Source organism: Desmodus rotundus, chromosome 12 (assembly GCF_022682495.2).
Source record: "Desmodus rotundus isolate HL8 chromosome 12, HLdesRot8A.1, whole genome shotgun sequence".
Classification (NCBI taxonomy): Eukaryota; Metazoa; Chordata; class Mammalia; order Chiroptera; family Phyllostomidae; genus Desmodus; species Desmodus rotundus.
Window position 1 is genome coordinate 77,823,727 of NC_071398.1, and position 18,605 is coordinate 77,842,331.

Genomic DNA, 18,605 nt, shown 5'->3' on the forward strand with positions numbered 1-18,605 from the left:
CACCTAAGGCTGCCTCACCACCAGGCAGACAAGGTAAGCTCAGGCCTGGGAGCAAACCACAGCCATAAGGTGGAGGTGACAGTGGCATGGAGAAGGGGTGGGGCTGAGGGAAACCAGAGAGGAGGAGGGTCCCAAGAATCATCCCCTACCTGAGTCCCAACACCCCACTCCCGGAACGACGTCATCCCAAGAACTGGCAAGAGACACAGCCAAGGGATAATAAATATAATTGATGTGACAGGACCCCACCTAGAGAAAAGGGGCATATCCTCCCCTCCCACACTCCACCTGACCCCTCCCGCATGCTGAGGGAGAGTTAGATGCTTTGAGATCACCCTAGGGCTGCTGGGAATTATGGGGTTGCTGAGGGCAGGCTCCAGTATTCCGGCTACTCAGCCCCAACCCCTAGCCAGCCCCCTAGCCCAGGACTTCCAGGTACACAGGAGGCGCCTGGGCCAGGGCTTGCAGCCGAGCGTGCACATCCTTGATGCTGTGGCGTTGCTGGGGCTCTCGCTGCCAGCAGCCCCGCATAATGGCATAGACCTCCGGCGGGCAGGCACGTGGCCGCTCCAGCTCACGTCCCTGAGTGATGCACTCGATCGCCTGAGGCCACCGGAAGGAGAGAGAAGAGGGCACACTGGGCTAGGGGCAGGAGAGGCCAGCCTCAATAATGCCCCTGCTTCACCGAGGCTCCTAAGGCAAGTCCCACAGCGTGTCTGGGCCTCTTGGCTACTAATAATCTGAAAGGATGCAATGAATCCCAAGACTCCTTTCCACTCTGATGAGGAGCAGTGGGAAAGATCAAGGCTAGATAGACTCTGGGAAGGTTGGGCTGGGGGTAGGATTGCTTCCCAAAGGGCTAAAGTCTTGTCCTCAGGAGACTTGCCAGGTGGGTTGATGAAGGGAAGGGACCAAGGCATTGCCAAATCCATCAGCCTAGCCATTGAAGGCTGAATGGAGGAAGGGGAGCGTCCTCCAACTCTCAGCTCCAGAGGGCAAAAAGAAAATAGAGCAGGATGGTGGGTAAAGGCCTTGGAAAATGTCTGGCTTGCATTTGAAGGTAGAAGGCAACCCCACTTCCTTTTCTCTTCTGTAGGTATCACTCTGTGGGGACCTAGCTTCTCCAGAAAGACACTGCAGCAGGAAATATCAAAGTTAGACTCCAGGAAAGACTGCTAGAGCTGTTAAGGGGTCTAAAGAAGGAGCAATGGTGGCAGGGAGCTGGCTACAGGGGCCTGGAGCCTCTCCCCCCTTCTTCCCTCCCTCCCCATTAGAGGGCTTGGGTTATAGGCGGCACTAATTCCATTCCTTCTCTCAGTGCTTGAGAAAATTAAAATCTATAACCCTCTCCCCCACCCCACCAGCCTCCAGGGAAGAGACTGCATTAGGAGAAGAAATGGAAACTGACAGCTGTGAGCCAAGGAGGGGGTGGGGAGGCTGCTCTGGAAGACAGAACACCTGGGGCCTACTCTGGCTATGTCCAGCATGAGGGGGCAGGGGCAGGACTGTCCTTCCTACAGTCTAACTTCCAGCCTTCCTGCTGCAGTGTCAGGCCCTCTTGTTTTGTGCTCCTCTTCCCACAGCTCTCCCTTTCACCCTCATAATACCTGTTAAGTCTATAAAATGCAGCTAGGGATGGGAGTCCGGGTGCCATCTGTAAAGCTCTTTGAGATTCCCCAAGAGCCAGTAAGTGGAGGGGGAAGAATGCAAGAGAGAATAGAGTGGGGTGGAGGGAGCACAGTATCGTCATGAGGATGGGTGCTCGCTGGCAGTGGGATGAGGAGCAGAAGGGCACAGGATTCTAAAGGACAGCCGCAGGGGCAGGGAAAGGAGTGGCCGACGGGGGTGGCCCAGGAGGAGGGGCTGACCTCGGTGTTGGAGAGCTGGTACCAGGGCTGCTTGCCGTAGGTGAAGATCTCCCAGAGCAGCACGCCGAAGCTCCACACGTCGCTCTCGGTGGTGAACTTGCGGTACAGGATGCTCTCCGGCGGCATCCAGCGGATGGGCAGCATGGTGTGGCCTCTCACCTGCGGGGAGTGGGGGTGGGGAGCGTCACCTGCAGGGGTCGCCCCTGTGCAGCCTTTCCCGGCTAGGCCCGCCTAGTCCCGTCCTGTCATTAAAAATACAAGGAAGTGACTTTGTCTCGCCCAGGGCTAAGAGGTAAAGACCGATGATGTTGTTCTGTCCCAGGTAGCAGAGACTGGCCCTCCTCCACCGCGGATCCAGGAGCTAAGAAGGGGCTTTAAGCCTAAGAATCTCAGACCCCAACTCGCTGGAGAAAGAGGAGATTGAGGAGACCAGGCCTGGCCGGGGCAGGCTCTGGGCGGGGACTCAGCATCCCTGTGTCTACTGTTTGGGGGCGTGACTGGAACCTTACTCGGTAATAGTCGGTGCTGTAGATATCCCTGCTCATGCCGAAATCGCCGATCTTAACTACCAGTCCCTGACCCACCAGACAGTTGCGCGTGGCCAGGTCCCGATGCACGAAGTGCAGTCCCGCCAGGTACACCATTCCCGCAGCGACCTGGCTAGCCACAGCCAGCAGCTGCCCCAGGCCTAGAGGGCCTGGAGCGACATCTTCCGCACCAGCCAGCAGCTTGGCGTCAGGCCCGTGGGACCTGCAAAACAGTGAGGGAGAAGAGGTGGGCGGGGAGGAGAGAATCCCCAGGAGCCTGAGGAAGCAGTCTGGGGAGCTGGGGTGGAAGGCATGGTACTCAGGGGTCTGGAAATGGAAGAAGGAAAGAACAGGGGAGGCAGCTGTCTGTAGGAGGAAGTGGGGTGCCAGATGTGCCCAGCTCCAGGGCCTCCACCAGTGCCCACACTTCCCAGTCATGCCTTCCTTTCGGGCAGCTGCCTTGAACTCCAGCCCCAACATCCACCTGCCCACTGGCCCCTACATCTCTTGCCCATGGAAACCTCTGGCCCAGACCTTGCCGAAATGCTCAGCACCTTCCCTCCAGCCTCAGCCTCAGTGAAGGGAATCTTCCGACTCAGCTCTGAACCTGAAACCTGGGAGCCCTCCTGCATTCCTGCTTCTCTCATCTTTGCCCTCAATATCCAGCCATTCCGACGGGGTCTTCCTCCCTTCCAAAGGTTTCCAGGCTGCCCAGCTCCTCCCCATAGGCACCACTCCAGCACAGTTCCTGATGATTCATTCCGCCCCCCAATATTCCTTCTTTGGAACCTTTGCCTGAGCTGATGACTTTGTCCATACTGCCCTTCCCTACTGGCCGGCTTTCTCCTTATTCATTTATTTCTTCATTTATTCCAGGTATTTGTTAAAATATCTCCAATGTGCCATGCACCAGAGCTACAATGGAGAGTAGAATGCAAAGTGAGGGGCACCTAATCAGTACTCAGGGTAGGGATGGAAGAAGTCAGGGAAGTCTTCCTGGAGGAAGAGACATCTAAACTGAGACTCCAGCCCTGAAGAACAGAGGTGGATAAGCCATTCAAAGGGGTCAGGGACTGGGTGAATGAAATGGCTGGAGGGAGGCAAAGGCCCAGAGGTGAGAAGGAACAGATGGCCTCTCCTAGGGGAAGCCTTCCAGACTCATCTAGGAGCTTTCATGACGCCCTCCTTTGGTTCCCCCTGTGCTCCATCCAGCTTGTTGAGCTGCTCCTCCCACAGCCTTGGCCCCCAATAGTGGCCTGCACCCCTGGAGCCTAGCATTGAGCCCCACTGTGTCTTGTGAGCAAGGGCAAGGGCTCCTCTCCTGCTCCTCATACTCAGCCTCAGGTCTGGCATCACCTCCCTCCTGCTCTACACCCTCCAGTGGCTCCTCTCCACGCACAAGGAAAGCTCAGACTTCAGGGTCTCTCCCAACTGACTTCTGCAGCCTGACTGCATGAATGACCCATCACTCCCAAGGGATTGTTTGGGGACCAAAGTGAGACCATCAACTAACAATTACAGCTTTCTCATCCAGAACCACAGTCCCCTGGGTGGGGAAACTGAGGTCAGAGAAGAAAGCTATTTAGCAAAGAAGGCTCAGCTAACAAGGCAGAGCCAATGCCAAACCCCAGTGTCCCCCTGCCTCGCACTGCCCCATCCTCACAGGGCTCACCCCATCAGAACATGTGGCCGTCACAGTCGGGGTTAAATGCAGGGATCTGCCTGGGGTCATGGCCCCCCGGGCCACTTACTACCTACTTATGTGCTGTTGGACAAGCCACTGAACCTCTCTAAGGCTCATCTGTGAAATGGTCACATTTATTGAAGTTATAGAAATTATCAGCACAAATTAGTAAACAAAACAGTTGTTTTGTCTAAAGCCAAAAACCCCGAATATTTGGTAAATTTCTTCCAGTATAAATTGCCATGCATGCTTGGGACTGAGTACGCACTTATACTGTTGTGCAGGTGTGTGCGCGCGAGGACACGCAGCCCAGTGAGGATGGGCTGTAAGGCATGTGACCGGGACGCAGCGGTGCCTGCTAAGTGCTGCCGCCGCTGGGGCAGTTGTCTCAACTGCCGCCTCTTCCGAGTGTGGCCGCTCTGTGCTCCACACACAATGACTCTGCGAGCGCAATCTGCCGGGCTACTGCCACTCTGTCCTTTGCACAGACTGTCCCCGTGTTCACACATCTGCCTCAGAGCTCCTTGAGGATAGGAGTCATGCCTCCCTGCTCCTTCTTGGTGTGCCCCTCAGTTCAACAGACAAGCCAGAATGTGCCTGCGGGGAAGGGACATCAGGGCTCAAAGCCGGGGGCCAGGGACCAGCACTCGAGCCAGGTGCACACACCGGAGAAAGCAGTTGAGGTCACCGTGTCGCATGTACTCAAAGACCATGAGCAGTGGGCGGCCCTCGGTGCAGACTCCAAAGAAGCGCACAATGTTCTGGTGCTGCAGCATGGTGAGCAGCTCAGCCTCGCGCTGGAAGTCCTGCCGCGCACTCTCAGACACCTCCTTCAGAGCCTGATGGTGGAGCGGACACAGGACTGAGTGGGGGGAGAGTCCTCACCTCTCCACATCCAAGGTGGCCCACGCAACTGTAAGTCTTGAGCTGCACCAGATGCTGGCAGCCCACCCCCCAGCCTGAGCACCCTGTTCTGGAACAATGGCTAAGGTCTTACCTTCACGGCCACGAGCATCTTGTCCTGCTCAGGCAGCAAGCTGTGGCACTCGGCGAGGAAGACCTTTCCAAAGGCACCCTCACCCAGCTCCCACTTGAGTACGATGTCCCTGCGCTTGATGTGACGAACACCTGGGGAGTGGCTCGCAGGATCAGACAGGAGGCCCGGCTTTGGGAAGGGTGGGGTAAGGGCCAGGACAGGACTGTCTAGCCGGGCTGTGCACTGCACAAGGGTACCAACCAAGGGGCTGGATGAGGACTGAAATTGAGCCTTCACTTCTTCACCAAGCCCCCTTCTGTGGTGCAGACAAGAGTGGTAATGGTGTGAACAAGGGTGGTGGTGGAAGGGAAGGCTTGTTCAGGCCTGGGGTAGGCAGAAGCGATGGATGACCCAGGGGAGGCTACACATTTGCATGCATGTAAACTTGCCCCACCCTTGACCAAGCATACTCCCTCACAGGTATCACTGAAGTATTGTGGATTTTCAATAATGTGGCCTTGGAGCCCAGAGCCTTTGCCCTCGGTAGGGGACAAGGAGCTGCCACCCAACGTCATGAAATGCAGGGACATGGCCAGTCCATCCTCCGGAGCCAGCACCACAGGGCCTGGGGAGGAGACACAGCCACAGGTTGCAGGGTGCCAAGGGACACCACCTTGTAATTTACAGGGTGATGAACAGAGGAGCTAGTGGGCGTGACAACCAGCAGGGAGAAGGGGAAGCACTATGGCCTCTCTGTGTCTGGCTCCTGCCCAACCCCAGGCCCCATGGGCCACCAAAGAACTCCCCCACCTACCCCCAACAGAGCTCAGACCTCCCAGACCCACTTAGTGTTTGACTACAATCCAGCCACCAATTAGCATCTGCTACCTGTGAAACTACCACAGCCCCAGCCCGCACACACTCACACACACAGCTCCACAGCCAGCAGGCTCTCATACACCCCACACGCATACTCCCTTAATTCCATGTGTCTGTCCACAGCACCGACCCCACCCCACCCCACAGAAGGCAGAGTCAGGAAGAGCTAGTGGGAAGTAAAGCCAGCAGGACAAACTAAACAACAGCCCCTCTGCAGCCCTTCCACTCACGGATGATCCCAAACTTGTTCCTCCGGCCACATTTGTTGAGCACAAGGAACAGTACAGAAAAGAAGGGGCAGGCAAAGACAGCCAGGCACACAGCCACCAAGACCTGGGAGTGAGGGTGGTTATATCAGGAGCTTCTTTCGATGTTTAAGAACTCCCCTACAGCAAACTGTTCCTCCATCCTGCATTGAAGTCCAGAACCAGGCTCCCAGACCTGCTTCTCCCTCCCCTACGGCCCCTGGTTGTGGCTGTGAGGAGGGCTGACTGAGCACAGGCCAGACTGGGGGTCTCAGACTGTAGAGACCCCCATTCTCTGACCAGAAGTGGCATGCAGGTGAGCCTCTAGCCCAGCCTTCTGATCCCAAGTGGACAAGCTTCCACTTCCCATGCTCACCCCAAAAGGTGTCTCATCCTTCTTCTCCACTGGGTCTCCAGACGTACTGTTAGTGTCTGCGGGGACACAGGGCAGGGTGGGCCTTGGCACATGTTGTATCTCCTCCAGCAACTCCCCACCCTGGCCCTGGCCCTGGCCCCCTTGGGGACCAGGTGAACTGTACCCTCTGCCCCAGCCTTGGCTCCAGGGACCACAGAGAACCTACCTCCAGCCTGAGTTACTCACCCACTGGCGAGAAGGAGACTGCAGCAGAAGGGAGGAGAGAAAGCAGTCAGATGGGGGAGGACAGCAGTGAGTCCTCTTCCCCCTTGGGACTCATCCCTTCATGGGCTGTGGGTGAGGTGGGGTGGTGAGGTGCTGGACCTCAAGCAGGAAGATGCACATGGCCCTTTTCCAGTGGGGCTGTGGATGCCCTGGTTGTACGGCTCTCTCCAGCCAGCCCAAGTGGGTGGAAAATAGCTCAGGGATTCGGGACTCCTGGGGCATGGAGGAGGCAGGGGCAAGGAGGCCAGCACGGAGCTGCACAACAGAACTCCAGACTCTTTTCTGTCCGGGACTAGGCACTCCAACTTCTAGGGTCAGGATCACAGCAGAAAGTGGGCCAGGCCTCCCTGTACCCCAGGATATGTACCCAGGTGGAGCCCAGGGAGTGGGGATAGGGTTTGGGGTAGCCCTCACACCAGGGATGGGGTCCTCGGGGTTGAACTCGAAAGGGTTGTCCATAAAGGCGACCATGATGGAGGCAGCGGCCTGGCCTGAGGGGTTGGTGGCCAGCAGCGTGTAGTTGCCATTGTTGACGTGAGTGGGCTGGTTGAGGCGCAGGCACCCATGCCTCACAGTTTCATTGGCGGCCGGCTCCAGGAACTCGGTGAAGATGAAGCTGGTCTCGTTGAGTACGGAGCCGTTGAAGAGCCAGCGTAGAGAGGGTGCTGGCTGCCCATCCACCGAGAAGGGGATGCACCAGTGATGCAGCTCCACTGCCGCATGCAGCTGCACACTGGCCGGGACTGCGGGCCAGAGAGAGTGCCGTGAGCAGTCAGGAGTAGCTGGAGGGCACACAGCCAAACCTGACAGGTCCAGGGGCTGGGGGGAGTTGACAGTAAATCTTAAATAAATCAGGTAGCAAGTGTGTAAAATTCGGAGGCTTAAAGAACAGTGGTGGGCATAAAGTCAGCCTTAGAGAAGAGGTGCATTACTCATGGAAATTAAACATGGGGTCTTTTGGATAAGTGCAGTCAAGCTTAAGAAGACAGGAGGGGCCTGGCCGGGTGGCTCAGCTGGTTGGAGTGCCCTCCAGGACACCAGAAAGGCTGTGGGTTTGGTTCCTGGTCAGGGCGAGAACGGGAGGCAACTAATCAATATTTCTCTCCCTCTCTCTCAAATCAATTAACGTATCCTTGGGTGAGGATTAAATTAAATTAAAAAATGAATATAGGAGGGAGCAAAAAAATAAAAGTTTAAAAGCTTTTGGAAAGAAGACATGGTCTTCAAGCAGACCCAAGCTCAGTAATAGGAAACATCTGTATCTATATATACATATACATATATAATTTACACTGGAATTCCAGCCAGCACCCATGTGGTGGAATACTATTCAGCAGTGAACTGAATGAACTAAAGCTACTCCCACCAACATGGATGAATCTTACAAATATAATGGAGCAGAAGAAAGGAGACACAAAATAATACTTGAGGTATGATTCCATTTATAGACTTGCAAGAACAGGCAGAATGACACCAAATTGATAGGGAAACATATATGTATAAAATTATTTTTAAAAGCAAGGAAAGATTATCACAAAAGTAGGAGTGGGGTGGAGGAGAAGGAGGGGTTCTGAATGGGGAGAGGAAGGGAGTGTCTGCCGAAGTGCAGATAAGAACGATTATTGTTTAAAGGGTATAGATTTTATGCACAAATCTATGCATAAAATCAGGGCCCACTGCTGGCCCCTCCTGATTTTGTCAACAAGGTCTCCTGAGTCAGTTGTGGCTACTCTTGACTACCCGTTATATTCCACACTGAAAGAAAAGTTATATAACGTAAACGACTTAAAACAATTTGTTGGCAGACCTAGAGAAATCAGGCAGTGAGCCTAGGAGAGGAACTAGGGAGGGCAATTGCTGCTTCTTTTATTTAAATCTAAAGTTGGGAATGTAAGTTTTATTTTTTTAATAGTTTATTTTCTATTGTATTTTTTCCCAAGCAATTGCTTCTTTTAAAACCAGTCTGTAGAGTTAAGGCCCTACAGAGGGATGGGCTTGAGGAACTGCAATGGAGCAGTGAGAAGAGCCAGGCCGATGGCCTCAGGTACCAAGACTTGGGCAGGAGGCCAAAAAGAAATCCATATTCATCCCTCTGGCCTTGACGAGCCCCCAGCATTTCCCCCAAAGGATCAGGTTTTCATGGGAATCTGAAAACAGCTGGGAGGGAGCAGCTGTGGATATACACATCCCACCCCTTCCCTCCACTGCCCGCCCCCCTTTTCGAGGCAGAGGTGATGGGGGAGGGTGCAGGGCAGCCATCAGGACTCACAGGAGACGTTGACCTGGACAGAGACTTCAGCCCGGCCCACTTCGTTCTCCGCCCAGCACGTCACATTCTTTCTATTGAGGTCACTGGTGACATTGGCCAGGGTCAGCCCCAGGGAAGGCAGACTCCCAGATTTCTGTGTCAGGGAAGAGAGGGGAACATCAGGAAGAATGTCAGCTGGCTTCTGGCTAGAAGCTGGGGGGCTAGAGCTGGTGTCTTTGGGGAGCCCCTCTGGCTCCAGATGGACAAGAGAGAGGGCTGGTGGGGAGGATGAGGAAAGAGGTGTGGAAGAGAACACAGCGGAGAATGGGCATCTTCCTTTAAAGCTTGTTCACAGACAATAATCTCCTCTGGATTATTTATTTACTGGTTTGGAAAATGTAGAACATAACCAATAACCTCAAAACAGGCAAAAATATCCCAAACCAAAGCCACCCACCTGAACAGCTAAATAGATGTCACAAATCCCAAGTACCAAAAACACGTGACTCACTGGAGAACCAATTAGGACCTCCCCACCTACTCACCCCCATTCTAACATGGTCTCAGCCCAGGGGAGGTCAGAAACAAGGAGACGGCCCGATACCAGGGCGCCCATTACAAGCAACAGCAGCACCATGACCTCCTTTAGCACATGAAGACACAGAGCGAAGTTAGAGCGACAAAGTGACTTCATTCTGAACCATCACCAAAAGGCTGAATCAGTTTCAGATTTTCTTCCTAAGAAATCATGGACGTGTGGAAGTTTTATGATCTTAAGACAATTCTTAATCTTGCTCAACCTTGGTTTCCTTGTTTTGTAAGAAGAGGTAGACAAAATGATCTTCTGACATTTTAGAGAGGCATTTTCATAAAACGATGAAAATAAATGAAGTAGTGGACAAATATCTCTTATCTGGAAATCTCATAATGTGGAATCCTTCAGATAAAGCCAGAGCAGGTGAAGTTTCCCTGGGTTTCCATTGGAATATGTGAGTTCAGAGATGCTGGAAGCGTTGCCCAGCCCCTGGTGCAAGGTCTGGGTTCCAGCCATCTCAAGGAAAAGCCCTGCCCTAAGCTTCTTCTCTTGGCTGGTTGGGGTGCCCTCCAGGACACCAGAAAGGCTGTGGGTTTGGTTCCTGGTCAGGGCGAGAATGGGAGGCAACTGATCGATGTTTCTCTCCCTCTCTCTCAAATCAATAAACGTATCCTGGAGCGTGGTATCCTATTAACTCCTCTCTCTGTGCTGCTATCCTGAAAGTGACCATCCTCCCCGCCCCTCATTTAACCCTGCTAGGGTGCGACTTTTCTATGGGAAGTTTCTAGAAAACACAACCGCTGGCAAATATGTAAATCACTCACAGAGAAGAACAAAAACCTCGTATTTTTCAACACATAGTTAATCAGCCCTGGCTGGTGTGGCTCAGTGGTTGAGTGCGAACCAACAGGTCGCCAGTTTGATTCCCAGTCAGGGACGTGCTTGGGTTTCAGGCCAGGTCCCCAGTTGGGGGTGATGTTTCTCGCCCTCTCTTTCCCTCTCCCTTCTCACTAAAAATAAATAAAACCTTTAAAAAAAAACAGTTGATCGAAGGTCTGTCCACAGATGGCCCATCTCTTGCCTCTGCCTCGCCCCCTTTCCACTGCGCACTCTCACTGGCTTGGATCTCCAGGAGGAAGAGCCAGTGGCCCGTGGCTCCTCCACTCTGTCTGGAACGCCCTGCTCAGGGCTCCAGTGCATCTTCCTATAATATTGTTTCAGGGGCCTGCAGCAATTCTGGGGTTGGCTCCCTTCCCAAAGTGCGGGCCTCTAAACTGAACACCACACCCCAGGTCCCACTGGCCCGCCTCGTCCCAGAGGCTAGACCCTGTGTGTCTACCCACATTTTTGGGTAGGCACAGCCCACTGCTGGCCCCTCCTGATTTTGTCAACAAGGTCTCCTGAGTCAGTTGTGGCTACTCTTGACTACCCGTCACCGGCCTGAGGATACAGGCGAGGCTGAGCAGATGCGCAAAGACATCTGAATAACAGACTAAGGCCGGGGAGTAGCCAGAGGCCTGCAGAAGGCCATTGTGCCCAACTCCCCAGTTTACAGATGAGAAGAGCAAAGTGCAGGTGGAGTGAGTGATTTCCTCCCCACAACTCACCCTAACAACTAATTAGTGAGTGAGCTGCAACCAGACCTGTGCCTCCTTTACTATATGCTTATTGCACACCCAAGAGAACGCTGCTTCCAGAATCTTCAGAAAAAGACCACAAGTTCCCCAAGAACTAGGCTGGGTACAGGACCACAGATACTGTATCCTCTCCATGGTCCTCAGTTTCCTTATCTCATAGAAAGGGGCCGGATGGGAGGGAAGGTCTGCAGGGCCTCCCTCAGCTCCAACGTGGCCCTCTGAGACCCTCTGTCTTGCAGACAGAGCCATGTTTCCAGAGAGGAAGCCTAAGTCCTGGGGGATCCAGCAGAGCCTGGGGTCCCTACTGGGCCGGGGCCCTTCCTGAGGCCATGTGTGTACCCGGGGCTGCCCCACAGCATGAGCCTGAGCCCCGTGGGTCTCAGCCACCACTGTCCATTGTTGCCCTTTATGTGCTTCTTATTTGTGTCTTTGTTCCCTGTGTTCTGCCCAGGATTCTCCTGGGGAGAGGGGGTGGGGGCAGCAACGGTGAAGGGCTTCTCACCGTCACGGTGGCCGACTCCTCCAGCTCCGCGGTGATCCAGTCGGCCTGCTCCAGGCCCTGCCCCTCCACCTGGCACTGCAGCCACACGTCGTCCCCCACATTCACAGAGGCGTTGGGCATCTGGACCTTCAGCACAGGCACGCCTGGTCGCCCAGGACGCCCAAGGGGTGTTAGAGAAGGTAGTGGTCTCAGAACCCTACCCCAGAGCAGGACTCCTTCCCCCAGCTTCCTCAGTGCCCCCAAGCCCCGTGGTGACGCTCCCAACCTTCAGTTTCCCCCTCCTGGCACCTACCGCAGCTGGTGTTGGACATGTGGGCAAAGGGCACCTGCTCGAAACACGGGAACTTCTGTTCCCCCATGCCGCCCAGCCTCTCCTCCTTCCAGCGCCACAGCCAGAGCAGGGCACAGGAACAGCGCAAGGGGTTTCCAGACAGGACTCTGGTGGGTGTGGAGGATACCAAGAGAGTCAGGGGAGGGGCAGGTGTGGGGCCTGAGGAGCCACAGGGAATAAAGTACACAGTAAGAGGGAGTATACTTAGCAGTGTGGAATGTCTAGAGGGAAAGGAGTGAGGACGTAACAAGACATTAAAAGAAACAGAATGCAGCCCTGGCTGGAGTGGCTCAGTGGACTGAGCGCTGGCCTGTGAACCAAAGGGTCACTGGTTTGATTCCTAGGCTCTGACACATGCCTGGGTTGCGGGGCCAAGTCCCCGGTAGGGGGCACGCAAGAGGCAACCAATTGATGTTTCTCTTTCTCACTCTCCCTCTTTTCCCCTCTCTCTAAAAATAAATGTTAAAAATATTTTTTAAAAAATAGAATGCAGAGAGTCCGACAGCTGCCTGTGGGCCACATGGCATTCCCTTATTCTAGGCTCCCCAGGGGCAGAGGCCAGGTGACAAGGGGAAGGACGCTGCCTCCTGGAGTGACCGAGAAGACATGGGTGCCCACCAAGCACACATAGCCCACTGCCGTCCCACCCATCCCATGTGCAAAGGCAGTGGGCCACCCCCAGCCTGCTAAGTACACACAGAATTAATTGTCCAGGCCAGCACCCCACACGCCCCCCAGGGCAGTAACACCTCAGTGGGTAGGCCTGCAAGCCTGTGTTTTGATGCGAGCCTCACAGGCATGCACCGAGTTCCCAGTCTCAACTCACAGATAAACAGGGAGTCCCCAGAGCCACCACACCCCTGCCAGTTCCACATAGACTTGGTGACACAGTGTCACACAAAGATACAATCACACAGAATTGCTGCTCTTGCCCCTACAAGCCCCCTTACTCACAGTTCCTGTAAGGAGAGGCCCTGGACGGTTTTCCAGGAGAGAGACTCCAGAGCATTGAAGGAGAGATTCCTGTGGGAGTTGAGACAGCAAGACTGACCCCCCACCCCCATGAGCAACCCGACCTCCTTCTGACCCAGCTTGAGGGAGGGGAGGGTGGGAGGAGGAAGTTGACAGACAGAACCAGCCCAGCCCAGCGTGGAGGCATTGGGGGTGGGGGGACAGGTTAGGCACTTTGAGTGTTCCTCTTCTCCCTGGGTTCACCCCACTTAAGCCCCTCCCCAGACCCCAGGGAGGAGGTGTCTCAGAGAACAGCTGCTCCCTCCTCCCCACCCTTGGCCCCAGCTGGCAAAGTGCTGAGGCCCCAGCTGGGGGAGGGGCTCCATCTGTGTTCCCCTCCCCGCAGAGCCCAGGACATGGCCAGAGGAGGGGGAGGCCAGCAGCTCCCATACTCCCTTGCCCCCTACCGGATGACAAGGGTTTCAGAGTACTTCCTCAGGTCTCCTCCCCATTTCTCCTCAGGGACTAAAGTCAGCTGAAAGGGCCCCCAGGTCCCCAGACCCCTTGTGGTAGAGACGAAGAAAGTGAGCTGGGGGAGGACCAGCTCCAGGTCACACAGGAGGCTGGTTTAGGAGGCCCAGTACTCAGTGCCCTGCACCAACCAGCCTGCCACTCCTGGGACCTTCTGCCTGAGGGGCCTGCCCTGAGCCCCCTCCTTGCCTTGTTGTCCTGCAGTTTTGGGGGTGCTGAGTTAGCGAGGCACTACCACATAGGGATCGGAAGGACTACCCACTTTAGCACACACACAGCTGAGTGTGAGTCTGTCCTGCCACCTACAGCTGTGTGACCTCAGCCCAGAAACTTAACCTCCCTGAATCTCAGAATCCTCACTTATGAAGTGGGGATGACACTCTCTCCCAGCAGGTTAATTGTGAAGACGCACTAACATAAGCACTGTGAGGTACACATAGCTAACTGAAGCCCCGGCACATAGTCAGTGATGTGACGTCGCCTTATTGGTTGTTGCTGTTGCTAAACCACTGGACACACAGGAGTTCAGAGCACCCCGCGTGGCCATGTGAATGACAGGCCCCACCTTTCCATCTCTCCACCCGCCCACGGTGGGGAGAAGTTGCTGAACTCCTGGCTCTCAGAAGGCCAGAAAGGGGCAGCCCGGGACACCAAGGGCCTCCTTTCAGCAGTCTCTCCTGACCACCCCTCCCCTCCCTGTCCTGAGCTGTGACTCCCAGGAATGGAGAGGGTGACAAGTGGCAGATCTGATACCCCAGCTCTCAGGGGAGCTGGAGTCCCGGCCAGACCCCCGGATCCTGCTTCTGCCCCTTGCTTCCCAGTTCAGGCGTATCTGATGTGTATCTGAACCCTGGGAAGAAAACTGGGCTAGGCACCTAGGAGCAATGTTCCTGTAGCTTGAGGCATGGGAGTGAGACAGCAAGAAGGACCTTCTAACTGTCAGGCTAGGAGCTGAGAGTACTGTCATCCCTGAAGCGGAGGGGAAGAAGCCCCAGGCTAGAACCTTGCTCACAACAGGTCCCGGGGGAGGGCCAAGCCCATCAGTCACCCAAGTCTAGGTGGCCTCCCACCCCCTCTGCCCAACCCAGGTCACTCACAGGCGACGGAGCCGAGGGGTGAAGTGGAAGGCATCTGGAGCCACGAGTCGGAGACCACTGTTCACGATGGTGCTGGGGAGGGGTGCAGCGGGGTCAGCCCAGGGGCCTTAGCTGCCATGCCAGCCCCTAGTCCCCTTGCTGAGCCCTGGACCCCTCCCCACGCCCCTCACAGCTTCCTCAGCTACCCAGGTCTGACCTCCTCCAGCCCCTCAGGCCTCAGCCTGTCAAGTCCTCCCAGGCCCTTAAAATCCTTGAGCTCATCCTGACCCTCTTGTCCAACGGGCTCTGCACTGAGCCCCACACCCACACAGCCCCCGGCCTCCTCACAGGTTTCTCAGCTCCCCCAGGCCCTTCAGGTGGCTGAGCTCCAGACGCTGTAGATGCTGCTCATTCTCGATGTAGCTGTGGGGAGAGGGGATGGGCATCACAGGGGGCCAGGCCCACACTCGAGTTCCCATACCCACCCACCTGCCTCTCTCACAATCACACATGCACACACGCATGCCTGCAAACTCATATGCACAGACCTGTTTACACTCACACGTGCACAGGCATGTACACCTGTGTTCACATATGCACAGAAACACACCGCACGAGTCGCATGTGAACATGTATGCATGCATCCTCGCACCATGACATGTACACACTCTCTCATCCATCTCTCATGTATACACACACTAAGGCATGCACGCGCACACAGAGGCATACATATATGCACAAAGATACGTCTCCACAGTCACACATGTGTGTGCCTGACCACAGAGATGTGCACATAACAGGCTCATGCCCTCACACAGGGACACACATATACATATATCCCTCATGCATACACCTGTGTGAGAATGTGAGTGCATACTCACATTCACAAACCCACACAAGTCCGTTCTTGGCTTGGCATTCTGCTTTTATACACAGGGCCTCTCCTGCACATGCTCAGACAATGGGGTCGTGCTGAAACACCTGCTTCCATGAGGGGCCTAGGCTCCTAGTTGCCACTGCCCACCTAACACAGAGGATGCCTCATGGTCATGCCCATATGTGTGGCCAAACACACCTGCTCACCCACGCTGCTGTCCACACACACGCACCACCCTCTCCCCCTTGAAGCCACTGGCCCTTTTCCCACACTCAAGCAACAATCCCTACTCCTTCTCAACTACCTTTCAGCAGAGCAGGCAGACACATGGAGGCTGTTAGTCAGTGACACCTTGAACCCCTCCCTGCCCCACGAGGGACCCAGGAGGGAGGAGAGGGGCAATAAGAGGATGGGTTGGGGGGGGTTGAAGAGGCATGGGCTGGCTGACTTACACCGTGAGAGAGCGATGGGAAGGCTCAATGTGGAGGGTGGCAGAAAAACAGAGAAAGAACCAATGACAGACACTGAAAAAGAGAAACTGACAGGAATAGACTGGCAGAGAGAAAGACAGGCAAGGAGAAAGTCAGATAAGGAAAGGGAAACGGAGAGACAGATAGATAAGGAAGCAAGGCAGGGAGATGAGAAAAAAAGAAGGAAGAGCAGGCATGCAGGGGTGGGGAATTCCTGGCGCCCTGGGCACTGCCGAGCTTCTGGGTCTGGCACGTCAGAGAGTTCTGGAGAACTCACCGAGCTTCTGGGTCTGGCACGTCAGAGAGTTCTGGAGAACTCAGCTGCCCTGCAGGGGCACATCAGTGTACCCACCCCACCCCCGACACACACAGGGGCTCCTGACTCACTGCCTGTTTCAGAACTCTCCCCCTCTACCCTCTTATTTTCCCTAACTTGTGGGAACCATCACCAGCCTGAGTGACCCTCTCTTCCTCTCCCCTTTCCAACCCTGGCCACAGCAGGACAGCAGGACAGTCCCCTGGGGCCTAGGAAATAACCTCCAGTGACTCAGAGGGAGAGTGGGTCCCTGCCCAGAAGGCTTACAGCTGTACGGACCCGGTGGGGGGCGGGGGGTGGCACACAGGGGCCTGGCATGCGCAAGCTGTCAGGCATCATGCTCAAAGCTGCCTCATTCGTTTGGGTTCACAATCAATCTGTCTATTCGAGTCCATTATCTCCTCTTTAGTCCTGCCAGTGAGGGAGGAGGAGGGGACCACGCGGGCGGAGACAGGGGTCAGGCTGCCGCCCCACCCAGAGAGGCATCTCAGCTCACCACCCTGCATTCCTCCTAGTACCAATCCTCAGCCTGTCCACGATCCCCCACCCCCCGGCTGGATCCACTTGGGGCTTGGAAGGAAACTGAGAAATGAGAGCTCTGATAGGAAATATTCAGGAGCCTGGGCCCTAGTTTGAAGGCCCAGGGTGATGAGTAGAATGGACTGGAGGTGGCAGCCTGGATTTCATGCCTCCTCCCATTATGCAGATACCTAGGCCCTGACCAAGACAAGGCCATCTCTTCTCCTCCTGGTCTCCCTAGGGCCATTAGAGAGATTGCGTACCTTCCCGTTAATTACCATGAGATACCCGAGTAACTCAGTGCCAATTATCGCAGGCTGCTCAAGTAACTTCCAGGCAGTGATGGCCCCTGCCTCAGCTACCTTTCAGCCTGTCCATCACTGCATGAGACCAGGGTTTCTTGCCCACCTCAAAGCCCCAGGCTACAGGAGAAGGATTTTCTAGCAGGTCCTCATCTCTTCTAGAAGACTTGCTGGCCCAGTAAGCCACATAGAATACTCGAGTATTTTTCAGCCATCACCATGTGATGCTTGAGTATCTCTAAGCCAATTATTACAGAATACCCCCATAGGTTTCACCAGCTGCTGAAAAGTACTCAAGCATTTTATAACCGATTACTTCAGAATGTCGGAGTACTGCAGGGTGCTGGAGATTCCTCCCAGTTTGGGGCCCTGAAGGGAGGAGAATCTCTCAGCAAGGGCCCTGATTTCCTGTCCCAAGTAGGAAGACAAGGGTGGAAAGGGAGAAGGGTGTGGGGAGAGAGATGCCAGAAAGTGGGGTGGAGGGGGTGGAGGGGTGTTGATTTCCTACATCCGTATCAAGGAGTCCTGTGGACAAGAGGCGGTGGAAATGGGGAGAAGAAAGCACAACCATCAAGCTATGACTCCTCACCACCTCCCACTTTTGCGGCTCAATTCCCAATTCCAGGGCGAAGAGATGGGGTTGCCTGGCCATGACAAGGTAGACGGTGGGTGGTGATTACCCCGTGGAAAGAGGATAAAGCAGTGAGGGTGCCCAAACTGAAGGGTTCTCCTGAGCTCCAGAAAGCTGCTTGGAGACGGCTGGGCTCTCTCAGACCTGGTCCACGGAGAGTCCCCGTTGCTCTCCCCAAAGCCAGCACCCCAGCCACACCGAGCGCTAAGTAAGTCCAGGCAGTAACTGCGATGGCTGCCAGTGCGATGGTAGCAGCGAAGGAAGCAGCCTCCCTCAGCGCCTGCCCTCCTGACCTCGGTGAGTCCGCACCCTCGGGGATCAGATATACTCGCTGGACCCCGCGTCCCCTCACCCGCCAGACACTCACAGCTCGGTCAGGTTCTCGGCGCCGGGCAAGTGACGCAGTCTATCCAGGGCCCCAGCCCGGGTGCAGCGCAGCCCCGAAGGGCCGTGGTAGCAGCAGACTTCGGGGCAGGGTGCGGCGCCCACAGATGCCAGCATCAGCCAGGCCAGCAGGTGGCCCGGGGCCATAGCCCGGCCCTGCCCGCGGAGCTGCCCGCGCCGTCCGCCTCGCAGCATCACCGCGGCGCCCACCTAGCCCGAGCCGGACCGCCGTCTGTGCGCTCCGGCAGCAGCCGCCGGGCCTCCCCAGACACGTGCGCTGGGCGGTGTTAAAGACCCAGTGGCCAGGAAAGGGCGGAGCCAGCGGCCCCCGCCCCGCCCCACCCAGCCCCAGCGGCTCCCATCCCTCTTCCTGCCCTCCTAAGCCCCTAACTCGGCCCCCACCCATTTCGGGGTGGGAGGGCGACAGCTTTCTCCCCCAAGATCCCCCCAGCTCCGGGATACGTGAAGGGGAGACC

General features: G+C 55.6%; 1 protein-coding gene across 1 annotated transcript; it reads right to left on the bottom strand.

Moving 5' to 3' along the window:
* Nucleotides 1-210: 210 nt before the first annotated feature.
* On the bottom strand, nucleotides 211-18,393 carry NTRK1 (neurotrophic receptor tyrosine kinase 1). The gene is made up of 17 exons (XM_053915769.1): nucleotides 18,113-18,393; nucleotides 14,979-15,053; nucleotides 14,652-14,723; nucleotides 13,027-13,095; nucleotides 12,034-12,179; nucleotides 11,742-11,884; nucleotides 9,089-9,221; nucleotides 7,236-7,562; nucleotides 6,781-6,798; nucleotides 6,556-6,611; nucleotides 6,165-6,267; nucleotides 5,534-5,680; nucleotides 5,077-5,207; nucleotides 4,746-4,918; nucleotides 2,378-2,618; nucleotides 1,869-2,027; nucleotides 211-603 (listed from the first exon to the last, which is right to left on the bottom strand). Exons 1-17 carry the CDS (start codon nucleotides 18,322-18,324, stop codon nucleotides 418-420), a joined length of 2,391 nt encoding a protein of 796 aa, XP_053771744.1. The 5' UTR covers nucleotides 18,325-18,393; the 3' UTR covers nucleotides 211-417.
* Nucleotides 18,394-18,605: the final 212 nt, after the last annotated feature.

Coding starts and splice junctions, on each gene's coding strand:
- NTRK1 (XM_053915769.1), bottom strand. CDS start 18,324: ATGCTGCGAGGCGGACGGCGCGGGCAGCTCCGCGGGCAGGGCCGGGCT. Junction 15,054..18,112: donor GCCGAGAACCTGACCGAGCT/GTGAGTGTCTGG, acceptor CTCTCCCCACAG/CTACATCGAGAATGAGCAGC. Junction 2,028..2,377: donor ACAGCACCGACTATTACCGA/GTAAGGTTCCAG, acceptor CACTCCCCGCAG/GTGAGAGGCCACACCATGCT.